The 19298-nt window shown below is 39.6% G+C and overlaps 1 protein-coding gene across 12 annotated transcripts in view; it reads right to left on the reverse strand.

Moving 5' to 3' along the window:
- Nucleotides 1-19298, reverse strand: part of CDC14B (cell division cycle 14B) — a 113377-nt gene that overhangs the window by 16329 nt on the left and 77750 nt on the right. For 6 of the 12 annotated variants that reach the window (XM_078436881.2, XM_060609843.3, XM_060609848.3 and 3 more), the window contains 6 exons: nucleotides 16700-16787; nucleotides 16189-16419; nucleotides 11060-11198; nucleotides 10733-10892; nucleotides 9902-9999; nucleotides 445-561 (listed from right to left, as the gene is read on the reverse strand). In XM_078436881.2, coding sequence (XP_078293007.1) covers nucleotides 445-561; nucleotides 9902-9999; nucleotides 10733-10892; nucleotides 11060-11198; nucleotides 16189-16419; nucleotides 16700-16787 — 833 coding nt within the window. Of the gene's footprint in view, nucleotides 1-444; nucleotides 562-5095; nucleotides 5242-9901; nucleotides 10000-10732; nucleotides 10893-11059; nucleotides 11199-16188; nucleotides 16420-16699; nucleotides 16788-19298 lie in introns of all 12 variants that reach the window. The other 6 variants (XM_060609846.3, XM_060609850.3, XM_060609847.3 and 3 more) reach the window with 2 other exon arrangements.

Here is a 19298-nt window from a genome sequence, read left to right on the forward strand (position 1 = left end):
GTGGACTGTGGCTAAGAGACCAGGCCCTAGGTAAAAAAGGATCCCAAACTCACTGGAGTTCTCATATTCCACCATCACACTTATTTGCAGCTAATTCTCCAACAATTATGCTGTATCTGCTATACAGAAAAATTTCCTTTGAGTCCTGACAGAGAGAGCTTTGGAAATTCAAGAACTTATAAGTACAACACTCTCAACTTCCCCATATTCTGACCCCGAGACACATCTCCAGTGTTCAGAACCACCTCTGAAAAACAAAACAAACCCTACATTAAAAATGGCCCAGATTTTCTTAGATGATGAACAAGTCAAACACATTTGATTAATTGTCCATCTTAGGGACTGTGCTTTCTCCTCTCTTCCTCTTTTCATTTCTATATCCAGAAGATTAAACTGGAAAACCAATGCTTGGAACTTTTCAGAAGAGTAGGATTCTTTTCTCACCTTTTAAAACTGCTTTTTCTTGAAGCAGATCTGGTGGTTCTTTTAGTAATGCCTGCACTGCCAGAAATGTTAGGTTCAGATGTTTTACAGCTCTGAACACTGGACTGAAGAATTACTCTGAAAACAGTTGGAAAAAAATAAGATTATATTCACTGAAACAATTTTCAAATACCTGACAGAGGAAGGCATTGTTGTACTTTAGTGCAAATTATTTTATTGAGAATTCATAGGATTTTCCGTAAACACACTTGCCAATAAAAATCTGAAACACATTTTCACATCAAAGACTTTTGAATGAAGCATCTCATTTCCCCATAAAGGTTATACAAAGATAACCAGAATATACTTTGCTTTTGGAAAACAAATGACCTGGCATTTTAAGCAATTCCCACACCAAAGAAATCAATCAATAAAACAAATCTTTGTGTCCCAAAGTAAAAGTACGTTCTCAGAATTCTACTCTTGAAAACAAGATTTCATTTAAAAACCCCAAATTCTAAAGAATATGAACATAAAAATCTACAATAGTCACTCTTCAGAGGTGAAAGTAAGGGCAATAAATGCCAAATCAATACTAATTTTATATAATATTTCAAATTTTAAAAATATGTTCAAGCAAAATTTGAATTTGTCTGGATTATAACCTACTTAATTAAATCATTAAGCACCATTAACATGAATACAAAACTGTTTAAATTCTGTGAAAAACCTGATTTAATTAAACTCTAAAATAATCTCAAGGAACTGATGCCTATGAGTGTAGGTTGCCCAGGAGGCAAATTCATGAGTCAGAAGAACACCCTCAGATAAAAGCCCACATAGAGGACCTTGCTCAAAAGTAGAGGGTGTTTCGTAATTCCTCACTGAATGGCCACAGGAAAAACGGAAAACATCAAAAGATTTTATATGCAATTCTTTCCTTCAAAAGATAATGGCGAAAACAATGAACTGCGTGGGCACACATACATTTATACGTACTCAACTTTTGTTTATCTGTAAGAGAAAACACTGCCTTAATAATAAGCTTCCTCTTTTCATGTCCAACTCACAAGAGTAAAAAGAAACCATTACAGCTAACTAGTAGTCCTACCTCCTATGCCTGTGTTACCACCATATAAGTTACTAACCAAGGCCAGGTCCTTATAATGTAGCAAAGATTAGCAAATTTTTAATATTATGCAAACCACAGCATATTCAGCATCAGCATTTAGTAAAATGCTAAACTTCTCATCACTAAAAACACAATGGTGGCATTGTCCCAGAGCAGAAGCCTGGGGGCCAGTGGTTTTCAAGCTGTTTAGGGAAGGGTGGGGGAGGGGTGGGGCTACTCTCAGCGGTTTTGCTGTATCCCCAGAGTATTTCCTAGAGCCTGTGAAAGGGCCTTCCATCTCAGAGGGAAACTGATTCTGGGTAAATGAGCCAATGCTCAACTCAGAATTTCTCATAAAGTTTTATCACTCTAATAAAATAGAAAAGGTACATGCAGACATAGTTGTTTGATCAAAGAAGGCAACCAACCGCAGAGGCATATGAATTCTACCTCTGAAACCAAGGATTTATTTAAAAATCTGATTATATCAAGTGGAGAGGGAAGGGCGGGAGACTATTTAATAGTCTCTGTATCATTAACAGGATCTGAATATAGAATTTTTCATAAAATAAAGCACAACAACAAAACTTCTGCTATTTCTGAAGCCCAAGCCCAATGTGTGGTGCCACTGCCACGGTGGTCCTGAAGCCTTGCACCTGCTCAGCAAGGCTCCTGGTTTTTATCTCCATTTATACAGAGAAAATGAGACTCCCCTTAGCTTTTTGGAAATACCACATCTACTTTTCAAATAATTTGAGGCCACTTACGGCCAAAAGTATAGATAGTCACCACACTGTGAAATCATTAATATGAGAATAGAAACAAGAGCCAATATATTACTTGCTTAGGAAATTTAAGACAACTACTATGAAGGTTTACCATCTGAAAACAGAAATCACTGCTAAATCCAATTTTAGGCTGACAGGAAACATCTTTTAAAAAGTATCTGTTTCTCGGGGCACCTGGGTGGCTCAGTGGGTTAAAGCATCAACTCTTGATTTCAGCCCGAGTCATGATCTCATGGTTCATGGGTTTGAGCCCCGCATCAGGCTCTGCACTGACAGTGTGAAGCCTGCTTGGGATTCTCTCTCTCTTCCTTTCTCTCTGCCCCTTCCCCACTTGTGCTTGCTCGCTCTCATTCACTGTCAAAATAAACTTAAAAAATAAAAAATAAAAAGTATCTATTTCTCTGTAAAATTAGTGTAAATAATTTTTGTTGATTTTTTAAAAAAATAAGAGCATAACAGAAATTTGGAAAGCATTAATCGCAGTAGAGAGTCACATCACCAGATATTTGTATTAACAGAGCAGTTACTTGATCTGTAGGTTACCCATCAATCAACTGGAAAACCCCCCAGCAACTATACTTAGGTATTACCTGTGATAAACTACACACAACAACGTAAAGTGGAATAAGCTGACAAACACATGTGATGTTTTCACTCTGCCACAGGGTAAGCGGGAACCAGCTACCTCTCACCTTGCAAACCAGGCCAATCACATGGCTTTGCAGAGCAATGTTCTACAAATTCATACTTATTCTTGCCCATACTGCAGTTCACGTTTTTTGCGACTCCTCTTGAGTCCCAGTATTCCCAATGCAAATAATTGACAAGCCAGGCCTCTTATCTCCCAAACCACAAAATGCTTTGAACATAAATGTCCAACTCCAAGAAAAGAATCCATCAGTTCAACTATGCACTATTGACACTTGGTTGTCTACCACTGACACACAACAAGCTTTCCAAATGATAGGCCTGCGGCCCTGCAACCTTCACAGACTCCTTTCCCATTGTCCCAGAGTTTGGCGCAGCCATCTGAGGCACTGGTACAGTCTGGTCTTCCAGGCATGACAGGTGATGATCTATCAGGCCATGCTACGTCATCAGCCAACAGAGGTGAATGCCACCTCTACAAGTGGCCACCTCAAAAGAAAACTACAAGGATTATATCTGTTCACATCATTGTTACTGCCGAAAGCTTTTGTTTCTGTAAATTCCAAATTAATCAAGCAGGATAAACTGAATATTCAGCTTTGGGTCTACAAATGCATTGGCAGATACCAGTAGTAACAATAAAGACTGTATCTTACGTAGAATATTAAAAAGAAAGGTGCTTGCCTGATAGAAATCATTTACTCACCCTGGGAAAAGTAATACAGTCATGAAGTGCCTAAGTATTATTAGCAATGACTCCACCCATTTAGAACTCCACCTATTTGAAATACCTTTCCCACTGGGAATAGTTTGAGAGGAATAAATCTGTGCAGTGCATGATGATCGAGTCAGAATATGCAAAAATCTAAGCTTACTAAGAGGAATAAAGGAAAAAAAAACCAAACAAAAAGATCATCTATGTCAGAAATACAACTTATCTATGTAATAATAAGCTTGTATTGATAAGATAGTCAAGAAAATGTCATACATAGGAACATGTTAAGCAGCCTTTCCTTACTTTTGAAAAGAATAGAGTCTGCTGGATTTTTAAGTCTTTCCTAAGCCATCTGAAGATACTCCATGAAGCCACAAATTATGAGAGTTGGTTGAAATGGAATTCCACTTTGGAGGAGATCCTAGAAGGAACTTTCATATTCTTTTACAACTCCCAAGTCCAAGTTGGAACAAGAGAATAAATTCTTGAAATATGAGCTAAAGGAAGAATTTCAGAGAAAAAAGAACACACCCTCCTTCCTATGTTTGGTGTCAACTGTAAGGTGTTCCCCAGGAAAGCTTCCTGCCACAGTCTCTTCGCTGTTATGCTATTCATGAAGGATAAAAGATATTAAGAGAATACAAATTCTGCAATATTAACCTAATAAGGGCATTTTGATTACTTTTGGGAAAGAAGGAAAGTGGGAGGAAGTAAGCATAGAGATTGTCATGCAGAAATACAAGGCTGAACAAGGGAATCCTGTCTTCTCTGCTGTCCCATTTCCATTTAACATCATTCCTGAAAACTGTACTAACTCTAGAGGGGAGGACATGAAACGAAGCAGAGGAGAAGATTCTGCTTCCTCAAGACAGAAGACTTCGCAGAGAAGCAGTTGCTGGCCGAGGGCAATGGCAGAGTCAGAGGTGAAACACGATGAAATGCTCACTAGACCTCACAGCTACAAAAGCAAATCTCTATCAACAGCGGAAAATCAGCGGGCAAATTCTTTTCGCTACATTGAAAAGGCTATGCTAAAGACATTTACTCTAGAAAACAAGGGAAAACTGACTGAATGAAAACCACCCCAATTATCCCAAACTCACTAAATATTTTTGATAGGGAAAAGAAACTATTCCAGTGACTTCATAAATTGCCACTGCAAAAAATCTGTTAAGAGTAATAAGCACAACCTAAAAACAAAGTTTGTTATTTTTAACATCCCTACATGAAAGGATCAGGGAAGACCTCCTCCCACCACCATCCCATTAATTGAGAAGTTTCAGAAAAAGAACCTTTGAAAAGAGGCAAACCAATAAAGCTAGGAGAGCCGACAGTGAGAAAAACATGCATCATGAGAAACACACTGGCCACCAGAGGGGACCACGTAGAGAAATGGAATGGGACACTTACACAGCAGCTATTTGTCAAAGGGTCCCGACGGCTACTGTGTTCTGAAACCATCGAGACAGAATAGCAGGATGGGAAGAATGTAGTCACAAACAATCCACCAGATGACAACACTACACAGTGCAGAGGTCAGCACAGCTAGGGAACATCTGGAAAGGGGTGAAGGGGAAAGAACAGATGTTCAAATTGGGAAGCCAAAATAAATAAATAATAAATAAATAAAGCCACGTGTGAATTTTAGACACCCTATGATAGATACAAAGGGGTGGGAAACAAGGATGGAGTCTTGCTATTTTGTGCTGGGGGAGAAAATGCTACCTTCAGTTTTCAGCTGTTTGGGTTATTTGGTAACAAAAGGTTAGACCCTATCTCTAACCTCTAATCTCATGGGGGATAACTGCCCCATGTTAACTTAACTGTGTGATACGGAAATCAGAGTTGTAGTTACATGACTGAAATTCTTCAAAAAGCACATGATATGCACACACAGAAAACTAAACGAAACCAGAGAAAAAGGAGGGAAACCTAACCAACCAACAATAACAAGAAGCTATGGCCTGATAATTAACAATGATTCAGAGAAGGCACAATTATAAATGAACACGGCATAGCAGATGTGATCTAACTTCCATGGAGTCATACACTGGATCATCTGAGAGCTAAGGCAAACTGCGTATTCTGCATATAAGGCATAAAGAAGCACGTCCAATCCTGGGCAACACAAAATGAGGGCAATTTCCCCCATGTATTAACACCATATCTATTTTCTTAGTTGTTTTTTTTTTAATTTTTTTAAAGGTTTATTTATTTTTGAGAGAGAAAGGGAATGGGAGAGGGAGGAGGGGGGGGGAGAGAGAGAGAGAGAGAGAGAGAGAGAGAGCGCGCGAGCACGCCGGGGAGGGGCAGAGGGGGAGACAGAACCCGAAGCAGGCTCCAGGGTCTGAGCTGTCAGCACGGAGCTCAATGTAGGGTTTGAACCCACAAACCGTGAGATCATGACCTAAGCTGAAGTGGGACACTCAACAACTGAGCCACCCGGGCACCCCTCCTTCATTGTTTTCTTCATTCGTTTTCCTCCTGTGGCCAAACTGAGCTTTCAGCTCAGGATTTCTTAACCCAGCGGTCTAGTTTTTGGCAGTGAAGAAGGAAACCTCACAGTTGGAAGAGTGGTATTCCAGCTACTATAGTTCCAACTGGTCACCTGGACACATCTGTGACCAAATATAAAAGGCTCTATTGAGCATTCACTTTGTGCAAAGTACTGCATGAATCAAGTCATAAATGATTGGTCTGGCTTACTAGGCCATTTTTACTGGTGTCCTTGTCATCTGAATCATTGAACACTATGTGTCAGGCACCCTGGTATGGTATCTAGCAACAAGGGATTACACTAAAGATGGACCTGAAATCAAATCTAATCTCACCCTGCAAGTTACACCTAGTACCAGCTCATGTACTCCTCCCACAAAAACACAAACCTACTAATAAATGTTAAGATTGAAGGGGCTTAGTATTTAGACAGAACAGAATAAATGGCCCAGGAATACTAGAGAACTCTCCATCCACCCCAACTTTCATTTGCAGTTACTGATTTAACAGTTATCTTAACGGCAGAATGGCCAAAATATCCAAGTGTCCACATTACAGATTTTTCACTGTTCCTCTAATAAAGCTCCTGGCATAAGAATTATTTCCCAATGATGAAACACACACTCATCCACACTGTGCTATTAAAGAGGATTTGAGGCAAATTAGATCCATATTTTCACCTTATTCCTAGGTAGAGTACACTTCATTCTTTATGTACCATTTCATTTAACCCCAACAAACCTAGCAGAAATCATCACTATGCAGAAAAGACAGGCAGCATGGATGAAATTATAAAATCTACCAAATCTTGGGGCGCCTGGGTGGCTCAGTTGGTTGAGCGGCCGACTTCGGCTCAGGTCAAGATCTCGTGGTTGGTGAGTTCGAGCCCCGCGTCGGGCTCTGTGCCTGGAACCTGCTTTGGATTCTGTCTCCCCCTCTCTCTCTCTCTCTCTCTCCCTCCCCCGCTAAGGCTCTGTCTTTCTCTCTCTCTCAAAAATAAATGCACATTAAAAAAAAAAACTTTAAAAATCTTATATTCATTCACCCAAGTATTTTCATTCACCTAAGTACCAACAGCGAAGCAAAATAGGTTACAAGTGATACAGGAGTCAAAATCAGGAGGCAAGGACTGAATTTAGATTTCTCAACCCAAGCTGCTGTTCAAAAACTCTATCTTAGGAAACTTTTATTTCTAAAGTAACAACAAACACTTGGGAGGGAAAGGAAATCCCTAAGTGACCTCTTCTTCTAGGACCATAAAAGAGGATTCTAACAGCAAGGAGGGTCTGAAAAAGCAGAGAAAGGGTAAGTTAAATGTTGTAAAGAAGGAAGGGAAATCTAAAACCCCCCAGGGTTTTTACACTTAAGAGCTTAAAAGGATTTTAACATTTTGTCTTTTCCTTTAAAATTGTGGACTTGGAGCGCCTGGGTGGCTCAGTTAACTGGATAAGCATCCAACTTAAGCTCAGGTCCGGATCTCAAGGTTCCTGCGTTCAGGCCATGTGTAGGGCTCTGTGCTGACTGCTCAGAACACGGAACCTGCCTCAGATTCTCTGTCTCCCTTTCTTTGTCCCTCCCCTGCTTGCACTCTCTCTCAAAATAAATAAATAAACATTTAAAAAAGTAAAATAAAATAAAATAAACTGTGGCCTAAAAGCCTGTTGATTATGTGTATGGGAAGGGGACAGTTTGGGGGCTATTCTACTGTTTTAAGGGTTACAATTACAGGAACTTGAACTAGCGCTTTATTTATTTTAACTTATACCATTTTCCTTGGTTTATAAATTAGGCTAAGTGCTTCAGGGAAAAGGGCCAGCCATGTCCTTTATTTCTTTTGTGGGTAAGGTGGGGGGTAACTCTGTAACTAGCATGTGATAGCAGAGGCTGGTCTTTCCTTCAACCATCACTGACTTTGCTCAGCTTTCACCCTGGAGAACCTCACACACCAAAGTGAATGTAATCACACCTAGCGTCACCTGCTGGTTTCCAATAGTATTTAGAATTTTAATCTTCGTTCATGGTTTTCTTTTATATTACCACAAACCTATCAGCTATGAAAGAGCCTTATCGTCTCATCTGTAGAAAAGAAAACAAGTGACGTGAACCTTCTGGAACACATATTCACAAGGGAGTGGACTCAGAGTAACTAAAGGAAATTTTCTATAAGCCTTATTTAACCAGAACTTTAGACAAAGCAGAATTCCCATCCCGACTCCCAACTTGCCTTCGGATCAGAAGTTACTGAGAAATAAACTGATGCTGCAGATTTGTAAAAACAAAACACCTAGGCATGACTAAAAGCAACCCACAAATCACCCATTTTCTAGGGTTTGCGACTCAAAGTGTGGTCCCTGGACCAGCAGTGCCTCAAAACCTGGAAGCTTGCTAGAAATGCAGAATCACAGACCAGGCCCAATAACCATAATCTGCATGTTCACAAGCTCCCAGAAGACTCAAATGCACAGTGAAGTCTGAGCAATGCTCCAGGGCACTACCTATTTCCTCTACCATGTCTCTTACCGCTTCAGGATGATTATCTGAAGGGACTACAATATTTCTAAATAAAAAGAAACATTCAGGCCTTAGATGAAGACAACAAAATTAACAAAATGGCATTTGAAGTTAAATAAATTATATAAAGTGCACTATTCTTAAAGCTTCTTCAGTTTTGTGATGCACCACTAAGCTGCAAAGAATGCTTAGTAAATACCTACAATCAATACTTGACGCCTCTCGTTCACATGGCCCTTTTTTGAAAAACCCCATTCTTTTCTTTGGGTCTTTTAAGAACCTCCCAAGGCCGTGAGTAGCCTATGAGGACACATGCCTTCTGTGTAATTCTAGTTTATAAAACAAGGAGATGCCAGTGAAGACGCACTGTTAATTAAAAAGAAGGCCTGTTCTTCTCTACCATGAACATTTATGATGCCATCAGGTCCTTACCATATTGTAAGATGCTGACTAATAAACAAAATGACTTATCTCCATTCTCCATCACCAAAAAACATAAATGGAAATGTGATAGCCCACAATGAAAAGGAAGAAATCCAACAGCCTAGATTACAGCATCTATGAAAGAATATCCTAGAAAAAAAGTGTAATGACCAAGTTTTTTAACTCTACATATTTCTCTAGCAATCTGGGATATTCCATAAGATTGAATCCCAACTAACAATTTACACAACCAAGTACATGTGGACATACACACACTATAAAACTTCCTACCTCCATACTAAACCTTCTTCTATAACTTGAAAATAGTTCAACTAAAAATTAATACAAAAATAATCATTTAATCTAGTTCATTGTTACCCTAAAATATGACATTAAGCCACAATGTCATCACAGATTAAATTCTACCATATCCAAATAAACTGCCTAAAATATGGTAGTGAATTTAAGGAAATTCACAATTTTAATAACTATGGACAAATCTGTCATTCTGTGGTTTTACATCTGCTGCCACTCTCCTGAGGATGTCACGTGGTGACTATCCATAGGGAAAACACTTTCCTTTCTATACAGGCTAGTGAGATTACAATAGAAGATGGAGATAAAGTATGGCCAAGAGCTTCTTGGGCAACATCCCTGGATTTTAAATAACGTAAATAAGCATTTCAAAGTAGCATAATGGGCATGCAACTATTGAGAAAAATATACAAGATAAAGTGCTCATGTACATATTAAATACATCAACCACACAAAGGAAACCAGACTCACGTGAGGGGAATAGCGTTTGTTTTTGACTGTCTTCTGCTTTTCAGGGCACGAAGTCTATCACCTTGTGTCACTCCATGGATTTCGTCATCATCACTGTACTGTATAAGTAAAGACACACTAAGCTAGTGACTTCAGTTGCACTTATTAAGGCAAAAAAGCATAGCAGCTATGTTTACCCATACAGACACATACAAATGAACTGCTGAACTCTGCAGTGTTTTGCTGCTTTCAAAATAAACACGGGTCACATTTCAAGACAACCAAAAGTTGACATTCACAGACACAGAACCCAACAGCACTCTTGTTATAAAACATACTGACAGTGAAGAGGCATGATGGGTTTCCAATAATGAAAACATTCTTTGTAAAATTTCACAATCCACTCACCACCACTTAATATAGTACCACTACCCCTAAACTCTTGCTTGGTTCTTTATAAACTTTTCCATTTGAGAACAACTAGTTCCCTAAATCAACAGTCATGAAATGGAAAAAACGCTGGGTTGGGGGTGCAGGTGCACGGGGAAGTGTCATTAGGTCCATCTAAAGGGCTTCCTTCACATACCTCTTTTTACCACCAGTGCCTAGTGAGTAAATAAAAAAAAAAGACAAAAAATAAAAAAAACCTTCCATTTTATGGCCATATGACCTTATTTTAATTATTTTGAGTAAAAGTTTCCTAGAGGGAGCTGTAAGTATTAAAAAAATGTGTGACGATAATCCCTCAAAAACGTGCTTTATTATTTTTATCTACAATTTCCCCCATGCCCTATATGGTCCTCACCAGCACTGAAAACAATGACAACAGCATGATAGGGATGGTTCGATTACCAGTTCAGGTTCTTGCTTGTCTTGATTCTCGACCCCATTGATTGAAATGTCATCAACAGCCAAGAGGAGTTTTGAGACAGCTGCTCTGTGTTTTCCATTCTCCTGACCCCTTAACTTTTGACGAAAATAGTCACCTTCCAACCAGAGGCTTGCCTGTTTCCTAGAACATTTAAATAACATCAAAACACAGCTTTCCAGAAGGACACATGCAAACAACTTTCTCCTACTAGACTATCTGTTGTTAGTGACTAAGAAAAACTCTACTTCCTATCATTTGCCAGGCCCATGTGTTCCCTCAGGAATTACAAAAGCTCTCTGTCTACTTACATCACCAAAAACTGTTGCTGAGGCCCAATCACTGAGCCAGGTCTGCAGATCCTGACCCAAGCAATGGTCTCGGCTGCTGTCATCCTGTAATGCTTCATGATGTAGCAGGCTATTAGAGTGCCCGTTCGTCCAAGGCCAGCTAGAAACAGAAACAAACCAAACGGACCTGGTCTCATGTACTCCAGAATTTTGTAGGGGAGGTAGAATTTTTCTTAAAAGGTTTCTGCTTCCCCGCTCAACAGTGGTTCTCAAGTTTGGATGCACATGGCAATCACCTGAAGAGTGTTAAAAAATACTGGAGAATTCTGATTTAATTGGTATGTGAGACAGCCTGGACATGGAGATTCCTAAAATCCCCCCAGATGATTCTACATAGTCAACACTGAAAATCACTTTCTAAGCGAGACTGTTAGTACTGCTTTCTACTCCGAGTTTTCTGTTCATGGTAGCATCATCTTTCCAAACACATGGGCTTAGAATCTTACACTTTCTCCCCTAACAGTTTTTTTCTATGCTATTTCTATTCCTATTTTCACATGGATTTTTAAAAAAATTTTTTTTAAATGTTTGTTTTTGAGAGAGAGAGAGACAGAGTGCACAAGTAGGAGAGGAGCAGAGAGAGAGAGAGAGAGAGAGAGAGAGAGAGAGAGAGAAACACAGAATCCGAAGCAGGCTCCAGGCTCTGAGTGGTCAGCACAGAGCCCGATGCAGGGCTTGAACTCACAAACCATGAGCTCATGACCCGAGCCGAAGTTGGATGCTTAACCAACTAAACCACCCAGGCACCCTCATATAGATTTCTTTTTTAACTCTATTCCTGCTATCCTTTCTTTACTCCCATCCAGACTACTATCATTACCTGCTGTGGTGGTTAATTTTGTAGGTCAGTCTGGCAGGTGTATTTGGATGACACTGCCATTTAGATTGCTGGACTATGAGTAAGTAGATTACCCGCCATAATGTGGGTGGGCCTCACCCAATCAGTTGATGGTCTGAAGAGAACAAAGGCCATCTTCCTCAAGCTAGAGAGAATTCCCTAGCAGTATGCTTTCAGACCTCAGCTGCACCATAAGCTCTCCCAAGTGACCAGTCTGTCACCTCATATGGCAGATTTTGTACTTGCTAGCCTTCAATTCACCCAAGCCAATTCTTTACAATTAATCTCTATATATACACATGCCATTGCTTCTGTTTCTCTAGAAAGCCCTTGCTTATACAGATTCTGGTACTGTGAAGTGGTGTGTTACAGTGACAATATATAAAAATGTGTAAGTGGCTTTGGAGTTGTAATTGTAAAAGCTCTGGAAGTTTTAAAGCACAATGTTAGCAAAACCCTAGATTGCCTTGAAGGAACTGTTGGTAGGAATATGGGCATTAACAGTGACTCTGGCTCTGGCTCTGACTCAGATGGGAATGAGGAACATGTTATTGGAAACCAGAAGAAAGGCAATCCTTGTTAGAAAATGGCAAAAAAAAAAAGGAAGAAAGAAAGAAGGAAAGAAGGAGAGAAAAGAGAAGAAAAAGAGAAAGAAAGAGAAAGAGAAAGAAAAAGAAAAAGAAAAAAAAACCTGGCTAAATTGTTTTATTGCTTTATGGAAGGTAGAAGTTGTGAGTGACAACCCTGGATATTTAGCAAAAGAGATTTATAAGCCAAGTATTGAAAGTACAGCCTGGTTTCTCCTCACTGATTATAGTAAAATATGAGAGAAGACAAATCAACTGAAGAAGGAATTGTTAGGCAAAACAGAAACTAAACATTTAGAAAATTCTAGGCCTATCCATATTGCAGAGTGAGAAGGTGTGTTTAGAGAGAACACCAAGGGTATAGTCAACGATCTATTCCATAAAGTGATTACCTATGGATTTAATCAGCCATTTCAGCAGAAGCCAAAAATAGTGATGGGATTGATTATACCAGCAGACACACTGCCAGGATGAAACAAAGGGGATACGTACAGGATGAAATAAAGGCTTTCAAATTCCTGGGGTTCTAAACAGGACTAACAGAAACATCTCACTAAAAACATATCTCATGTTTCTCTTCAAGAAAAGAGAAACATACCCCCAAGGGGCCAACAGGGCTGTCACTGCCACCATTAAGCCCAGGGGCAAGGCTGTCTACTCCTGAGTTTCAGAGGGTGGGGGTCACCTCTGTGGTCAGTGGCCAGGCTGTTTCTGCCCGAGCTCAGGGACAGGGCTGCTACCCCAGTGGGTCTGCAGACAGAGAATGGAGCCAGAGCATTATTTCTGAGCCTTAACATCTAACAGCATTTGCCTTGCCAGGTTTTGGACTTGCTTGGGACCTGTCAAGCCCTTTCTTTTTTCTGATTTCTGTCATTTGGAATGGGAACATCTACCCTATGCACGTCCCACTACTGCATTTTAGATGCACTTAACTTGCCAGGTTCCACAAGTTCACAGACCGGGAGGAATTCTGCCTCAGGATGAATTGTACCTGGAGTGTCACCCATTACATGACTTAGAGGACGTTTAGATGAGACTTTGGATCTGGAACTGATGTTGGAATGAGTTAAGTCTTTGGAGGCTGCTGGGATTTTACATGCGAAAACATGAACGCTGGGGACCCAGCAAACACAATGTTATGGACTGAATTGGGTCCCCCACTCCCTGTGCCCCTCAAAATCCATATTAAAGTCATATTTCCCAATGTGACTATCTCTGGGGAAAGGACTTTTATGGAGTCAATTAAGGTTATACAAGGTCATGTGGGGAAGGCCCCTAATCCAGTAGGACTGGTGTCCTTAGAAGAGGAAGAGACACGGGGCACCTGGGTGACTCAGTTAAGCATCCAACTTTGGCTCAGGTCATGATTTCATGGTTCGTTGGTTGAGCCCCATGTAAGGCTCTGTGCTGACAGCTCAGAGCCTGGAGCCTGCTTCAGATTCTGTGTCTCCCTCTCTCTCTGCCCCCCACCACCCCGCCTCACCTTGCTCACGCTTTGTCTCTCTCTCTTAAAATTAAATAAACATTTAAAAAAATTTTTTTAAAGAAGAGGAAGAGACACCAGGAGTGAGTGTACACATAGGAAAAAGAAGGCAGCTGTCTGAAACCCAGGAAGAGGCCTCATCAGAATCCAACCTTTGCCAACACCCTGATCTTGAATTTCTAGCTTCTCAACTGTGAAAAAATAACTTCTGTTTAAACTACACAGTCTGTGGGATTCTGACGTGGTACCCCAAGCAAATTAATACACTCCCTAGATAATCTCACTTTGCATATGATAATCCACGCTTTATAGTATCATCAGTTTTCTTCCCGAAACAAAGATCCAATCCTATCAAATCCTCTTCAGGTTTTTAACTGGTCCCCAGTCAACTTCCGGGTTTCTCAACCTTAGCACTACTGAATTTGGGGGCTGGTATGGGGGCTCTCCTGTGCACTGTAGGCTGTTTAAGAGCATCACTGGCCTATAGCCACCAGATGCCAGTAGCATCTTCCCACCAAGTTGTGAAAACAAAACAAAACAAAACAAAAAAATGTCTTCAGACATTGCCAAATGTTCTCTGGGGGGCAAAACCACCCTGAATGAGGAGCTCAGCTGAGCATAACCTCAATTGCTTATTGTAATTTAAAAAAAAATGAAATAACCAATGTTGGATTTTGTTTTAATTATTTATTTTTTTATTAAAAAAAAATTTTTTTTTAATGGTTTATTTTATTTTTGAGACAGAGACAGAGCATGAGCGGGAGAGGGTTAGAGAGAGAGGGAGACACAGAATCCGAAGCAGGCTCCAGGCTCTGAGCTGTCAGCACAGAGCCCGACGCGGGGCTCGAACTCACAGATAGTGAGATCGTGACCTGAGCCGAAGTCGGAAGCTCAACCGACTGAGCCACCCAGGCGCCCCATAATTATTTATTTTTTTAAATTGTGGTAAAATATACCTGACATAAAATTTACCATTTTTGTTCATGCATCATTTTCCTGGTTTCACTACCTTCCTTATGTTTCCTTTTAGCTCACTGAGCATTTTTTTCACAGTTTACTTAAAGTAGGCTTCACACCCAAGGTGGGGCTTGAACTCACAACCCTGAGATCAAGAGTTGCACACTCTGGGTGAGCCAGCCAGAAGCCCCTAATTTTTAAAGTCAGCTGTTTTAAATTCCTTGTCAGATAATTCAGAGATCTACGTTTCTTTAGGGCTGGTGTCTGGAGATCATGGTCACCATTGTTAAGTGTCCATTTCAGTGGCATTAACCAACTCATTGCTGTGCGACCATTACTACCATGTCGTGGGTATCCTTAAGACAAATGTGTGCTCCCTTTTTGGGGGTCAGTGTTCTGGGTGTGTCTGTTATTTCTAAGTCGGTTTTACTGTGTTGTTCAAATCCTCTATTTCCTTACTAATCTTCTCTCTGTTCTTTCCATTACTGAAATGGAAAGTACTGAAATCCTAGTACATCATACAGTATATTATTACACAGTCATTCATTCAATAAATACTTACTAAGTGCTAAAGCACTGCTTTAACTGCTAAAAACACAGAAACTTGTTAGAATATAAGCACCACAAAGACAAGCTCTTAGAGTCTGCTCTGTTCATTGACATATTCTAGAACATATCAAACAGAGAGCACTGAGTAAATATTCGAGGAATAAATGAATGCATTTCAATGTGATAGATAAGCCTTTGCAGGGTTACCAATGAATACAAGTTAATTTATGACACTTTTCATATGAAATTAGGATGTCTTTTTTGAGAGTGTGAAAGAGAGGAAGAGAAAGAAAGCGAAAGCGAAAGAGCAGGGGAGGGGCAGAGGGAGAGGGAAAGGGAGAACACTAAGAAGGCTCCGCACTCAGTGCAGAGCCTGACATGGGGCTCATTCCCATAACCAGGAGATCATGAGCTGAGCTGAAACCAAGAGTTGGATGCTTAACCAACTGAGCCACCCAGGCACCCCAAAATTAGGGTTTTAAAGGCATTCGATATACACACAGCTTTTTAATGTCAATCATACCTCAATAAAGTGGTTTTAAGAAAACAGCAACTTACAAACAACAACAACAAAGGCAGCTTCATGTATCCTGGCATATAACCTAAAGGGGCATGGTGTGTTTCTAAACGTACATACATATGTGTCCAGCATCTTTAACCAATCCTAGAAACATACCTTTACAATGTACTGCAATGGCACCCTCCGCATTTTCACAAATATCCAAAAATTCTTTGACGATGGCATCAGTAGGGGTGCTGCCATCCGCAAAGAAAAGGTCATAGTGATCGAAACCAGCATTCGTAAAGCGTTTGGCATCATACATCCTTTTATTCAGACGAATAATAGTAGTAACGTTGTGATTCTTAAAATATGGAATATAAGCCTCAGGAGAATGTTGGTGGTAACCTACATAAAAAAATTCACCAGATATTGTCAAATGCAGAAAGAAAACAATGCTTAACAATTTCACCTGTAATTGGGTGGAAAGAGTATCTGACCTGGGGGTGGAATACCAATTTGATTATAACTATAAAAGCATTAATTCAAAAAGTTAAAAGCCTGGCAGAATAAAAATGACCAAGTATATTTAAATAATTAAGACAGACCTTTGGCCTCTTTCAAAAGAAAATACAGGATAGATACTTTTAATAACAAAACGATACTAGGTCCCATTATTTTTGCATACCACTTTCAAGTCTGGTTCTTGAATGAGGTCCACAGAAGGCAATAAATCGGTCTGGTATTATCCAATTTAAATCTCCATTTTCTGCTTTCTGCAAAGGAAAGACCAGTACAATTCATTTTTAGACTTGATCTCCCATCCACACTCCTTCCCAATACTGAGTGTCTGAAGGACTTCAAATCCATTTATTTTAGCACAGAATCAGTTTATAAATGACCATGAGATAGGAAACTAAAATTTAGCCTGCTATGAGTACTCCCTGGGAGTAGTTAACTTCTTCTGATCCTAATCATGTTTTTATTTTTATTTTTTTATTTATTTATTTTTCTAATCATGTTTTTAAAAACAGTGTTCCTTTGCTTGGATAGTCAGCCTTTGGAAAACAGAGCTAACTGCTGCTATTCAAAATATACCTAAGTATTTCAATTATTTTATCCAGGTAAATTCTCATATAATTGCTGCTAATTAATAAGAAAGCAAACTTTTTATTATGAGGGATCTTAGAAACTTTCCTATTTCCCTGAATGACTAACTGGCTTCCAACATGAGCAATCTTGACTCCTTGAACAAAGGGGGTGTGTGTGTGTGTGTGTGTGTGTGTGTGTGTGTGTGGACTTCTGATTTCTTGATATTTACACTTTATTTCTAGAGACACATACTTCCATCATTTTGTTACCTATTTAGTAAAAGGGTCAATGAAGAATTTGCACTAAACCCACCACAAAATTACAAGTACACTAATTTCACAGTACAGCTTTAGAAAAAAGCGTGAACATAAACTGATATTTAAAACACCTTACTTCCTGTTACTAAGTCCTTTCAACTGAGTTACCATAATAATTATTGTAGGATAAATACAGCTCAACTATAACAATAATAGAAATGGATACACAAAAACTGAAGCAGGAAGTAGAAGACTTGATAGTGGAGGAGAGAACTAGCAACAAAAACAAGCAATTGGGGTATACTTATGCGCACCTAAGAACAAGTAAGCAATAAACTGGGAGTTGCCTGATTATCTACAACTGGAGTTGCCAGTCAGGTAACCCAAATCCAATTTATTTGACTTAATTATCAGTGAGGGGAATTAACGAACCCTTGTTCCATACTAAAAGGCCTAAGCAAGAATGAAAACATGTCCAGGTATTCCAACTTTGAAATGGAATCAGAAATCTAGAGATTTTATTATGAGAAACATGTGATTAGATTTTACAGAATTGCAGACATCACATATTATAAGATGCATCTTGAATTCAGAAAAGTAATGTAATAGGAAAAAATGGGCATCGGGGAATCAATGAAAGACACTACTCCAAAATTTCTAAATATCTGTAGAGAAACAAAACTATCCATGGCTTGTAGCTACTTAAACAGTTCCTTGAGTTTCAGTGCAGTTTCACTGAAAGTAAACAGCATATGGGGGCAACCTTGCTACTACCCCAACACTGCAATTTCTGCATTAGTGAGAGGGAAGCTAATTAGCACCTATACTACTCCTCAGTAACACATAAAGGCATCACTGCTCCACTGAAGGAACACCAACTGGTGTTCTTAGTAGTTTTATTTGCCTAGAAAGAGAAAGCATATTTTATTTTAAATGTTTAATTTTATGAGGACAAGCACAAAAATAATGGTATTAATAAATAAGTTATATTTATCAGTTTAGGATGTGCATTAAATATATACTGTACTTCAGAAACATACTGGTATTACAGAGAAGTAAAGATATGGTTGGCCCGAATGAATCAATCATGGTATGTTTTAGATCTTTGGTACATCACAGTAAAGACTAACCGTAACTATTAGAACAGTTCAGTTATACCTGAAAGTTTAAAATAATAGGTGCTCTAGGGGCACCTCGCTGACTCAGTCAGTTGGGTGTCCAGCTCTTGAATTTTGGCTCAGGTCATGATCTCAAGGTTCTTGAGATCGAGCCCACGTCAGACTCTGCGCTGACAGTGTGGAACCTGCTTGGGATTCTCTCTCTCCTCTCTCTCTGCCCCTCGCCCACTCTCTCTCTCTCTGAATAAATTTTTTTAAAACATTAAAAAAAAATAATACTCTAGAAATTGTGAAAGGACAGTTATCTGAGGATTCCAGACACTGTTGCATAAAAGTGCTGTCTGTTGGAATCACTCCATTATTGGTGAGAATGCCTGCTCCAGATAACTACAGTAGGATAAAAAGACAAGATCCCACAAGTACTCTTGGCAAAAAAGACCTTTAGCATGATAGCATCTTACTACTTAAAGGGTGGAATGGCAGAATCAAATTACTTACTCTTTAAAATATACTACATTTACAAATGTAGAGGACATCTATTGTTTTGCCTTCCTGGACTTTCTTCTTTCTCTTTCTCTCTTTTATTGTCTGTGTGGTTTGACAGGGCTGATCCCAGCATACCCCTCCAACTACTGATATGATCCACCCAACAACTACCCTCACTAGGAACACAGTCTAGCTCAGAGCAAGGCACATGATCTAATAAGGCAGGCCAATGAGGAACTTGTGGGTTTCTTCTGATGAGTTTGCCCAGTGAGTCAATCAAAGATGCTGGTCGCCATCACTACTGGGGAGGGCTGGCCTGGTAACAAAACTAGCT

Source organism: Panthera onca, chromosome D4, assembly GCF_046562875.1.
Source record: "Panthera onca isolate mPanOnc1 chromosome D4, mPanOnc1 haplotype 2, whole genome shotgun sequence".
NCBI classification, from domain to species: domain Eukaryota; kingdom Metazoa; phylum Chordata; class Mammalia; order Carnivora; family Felidae; genus Panthera; species Panthera onca.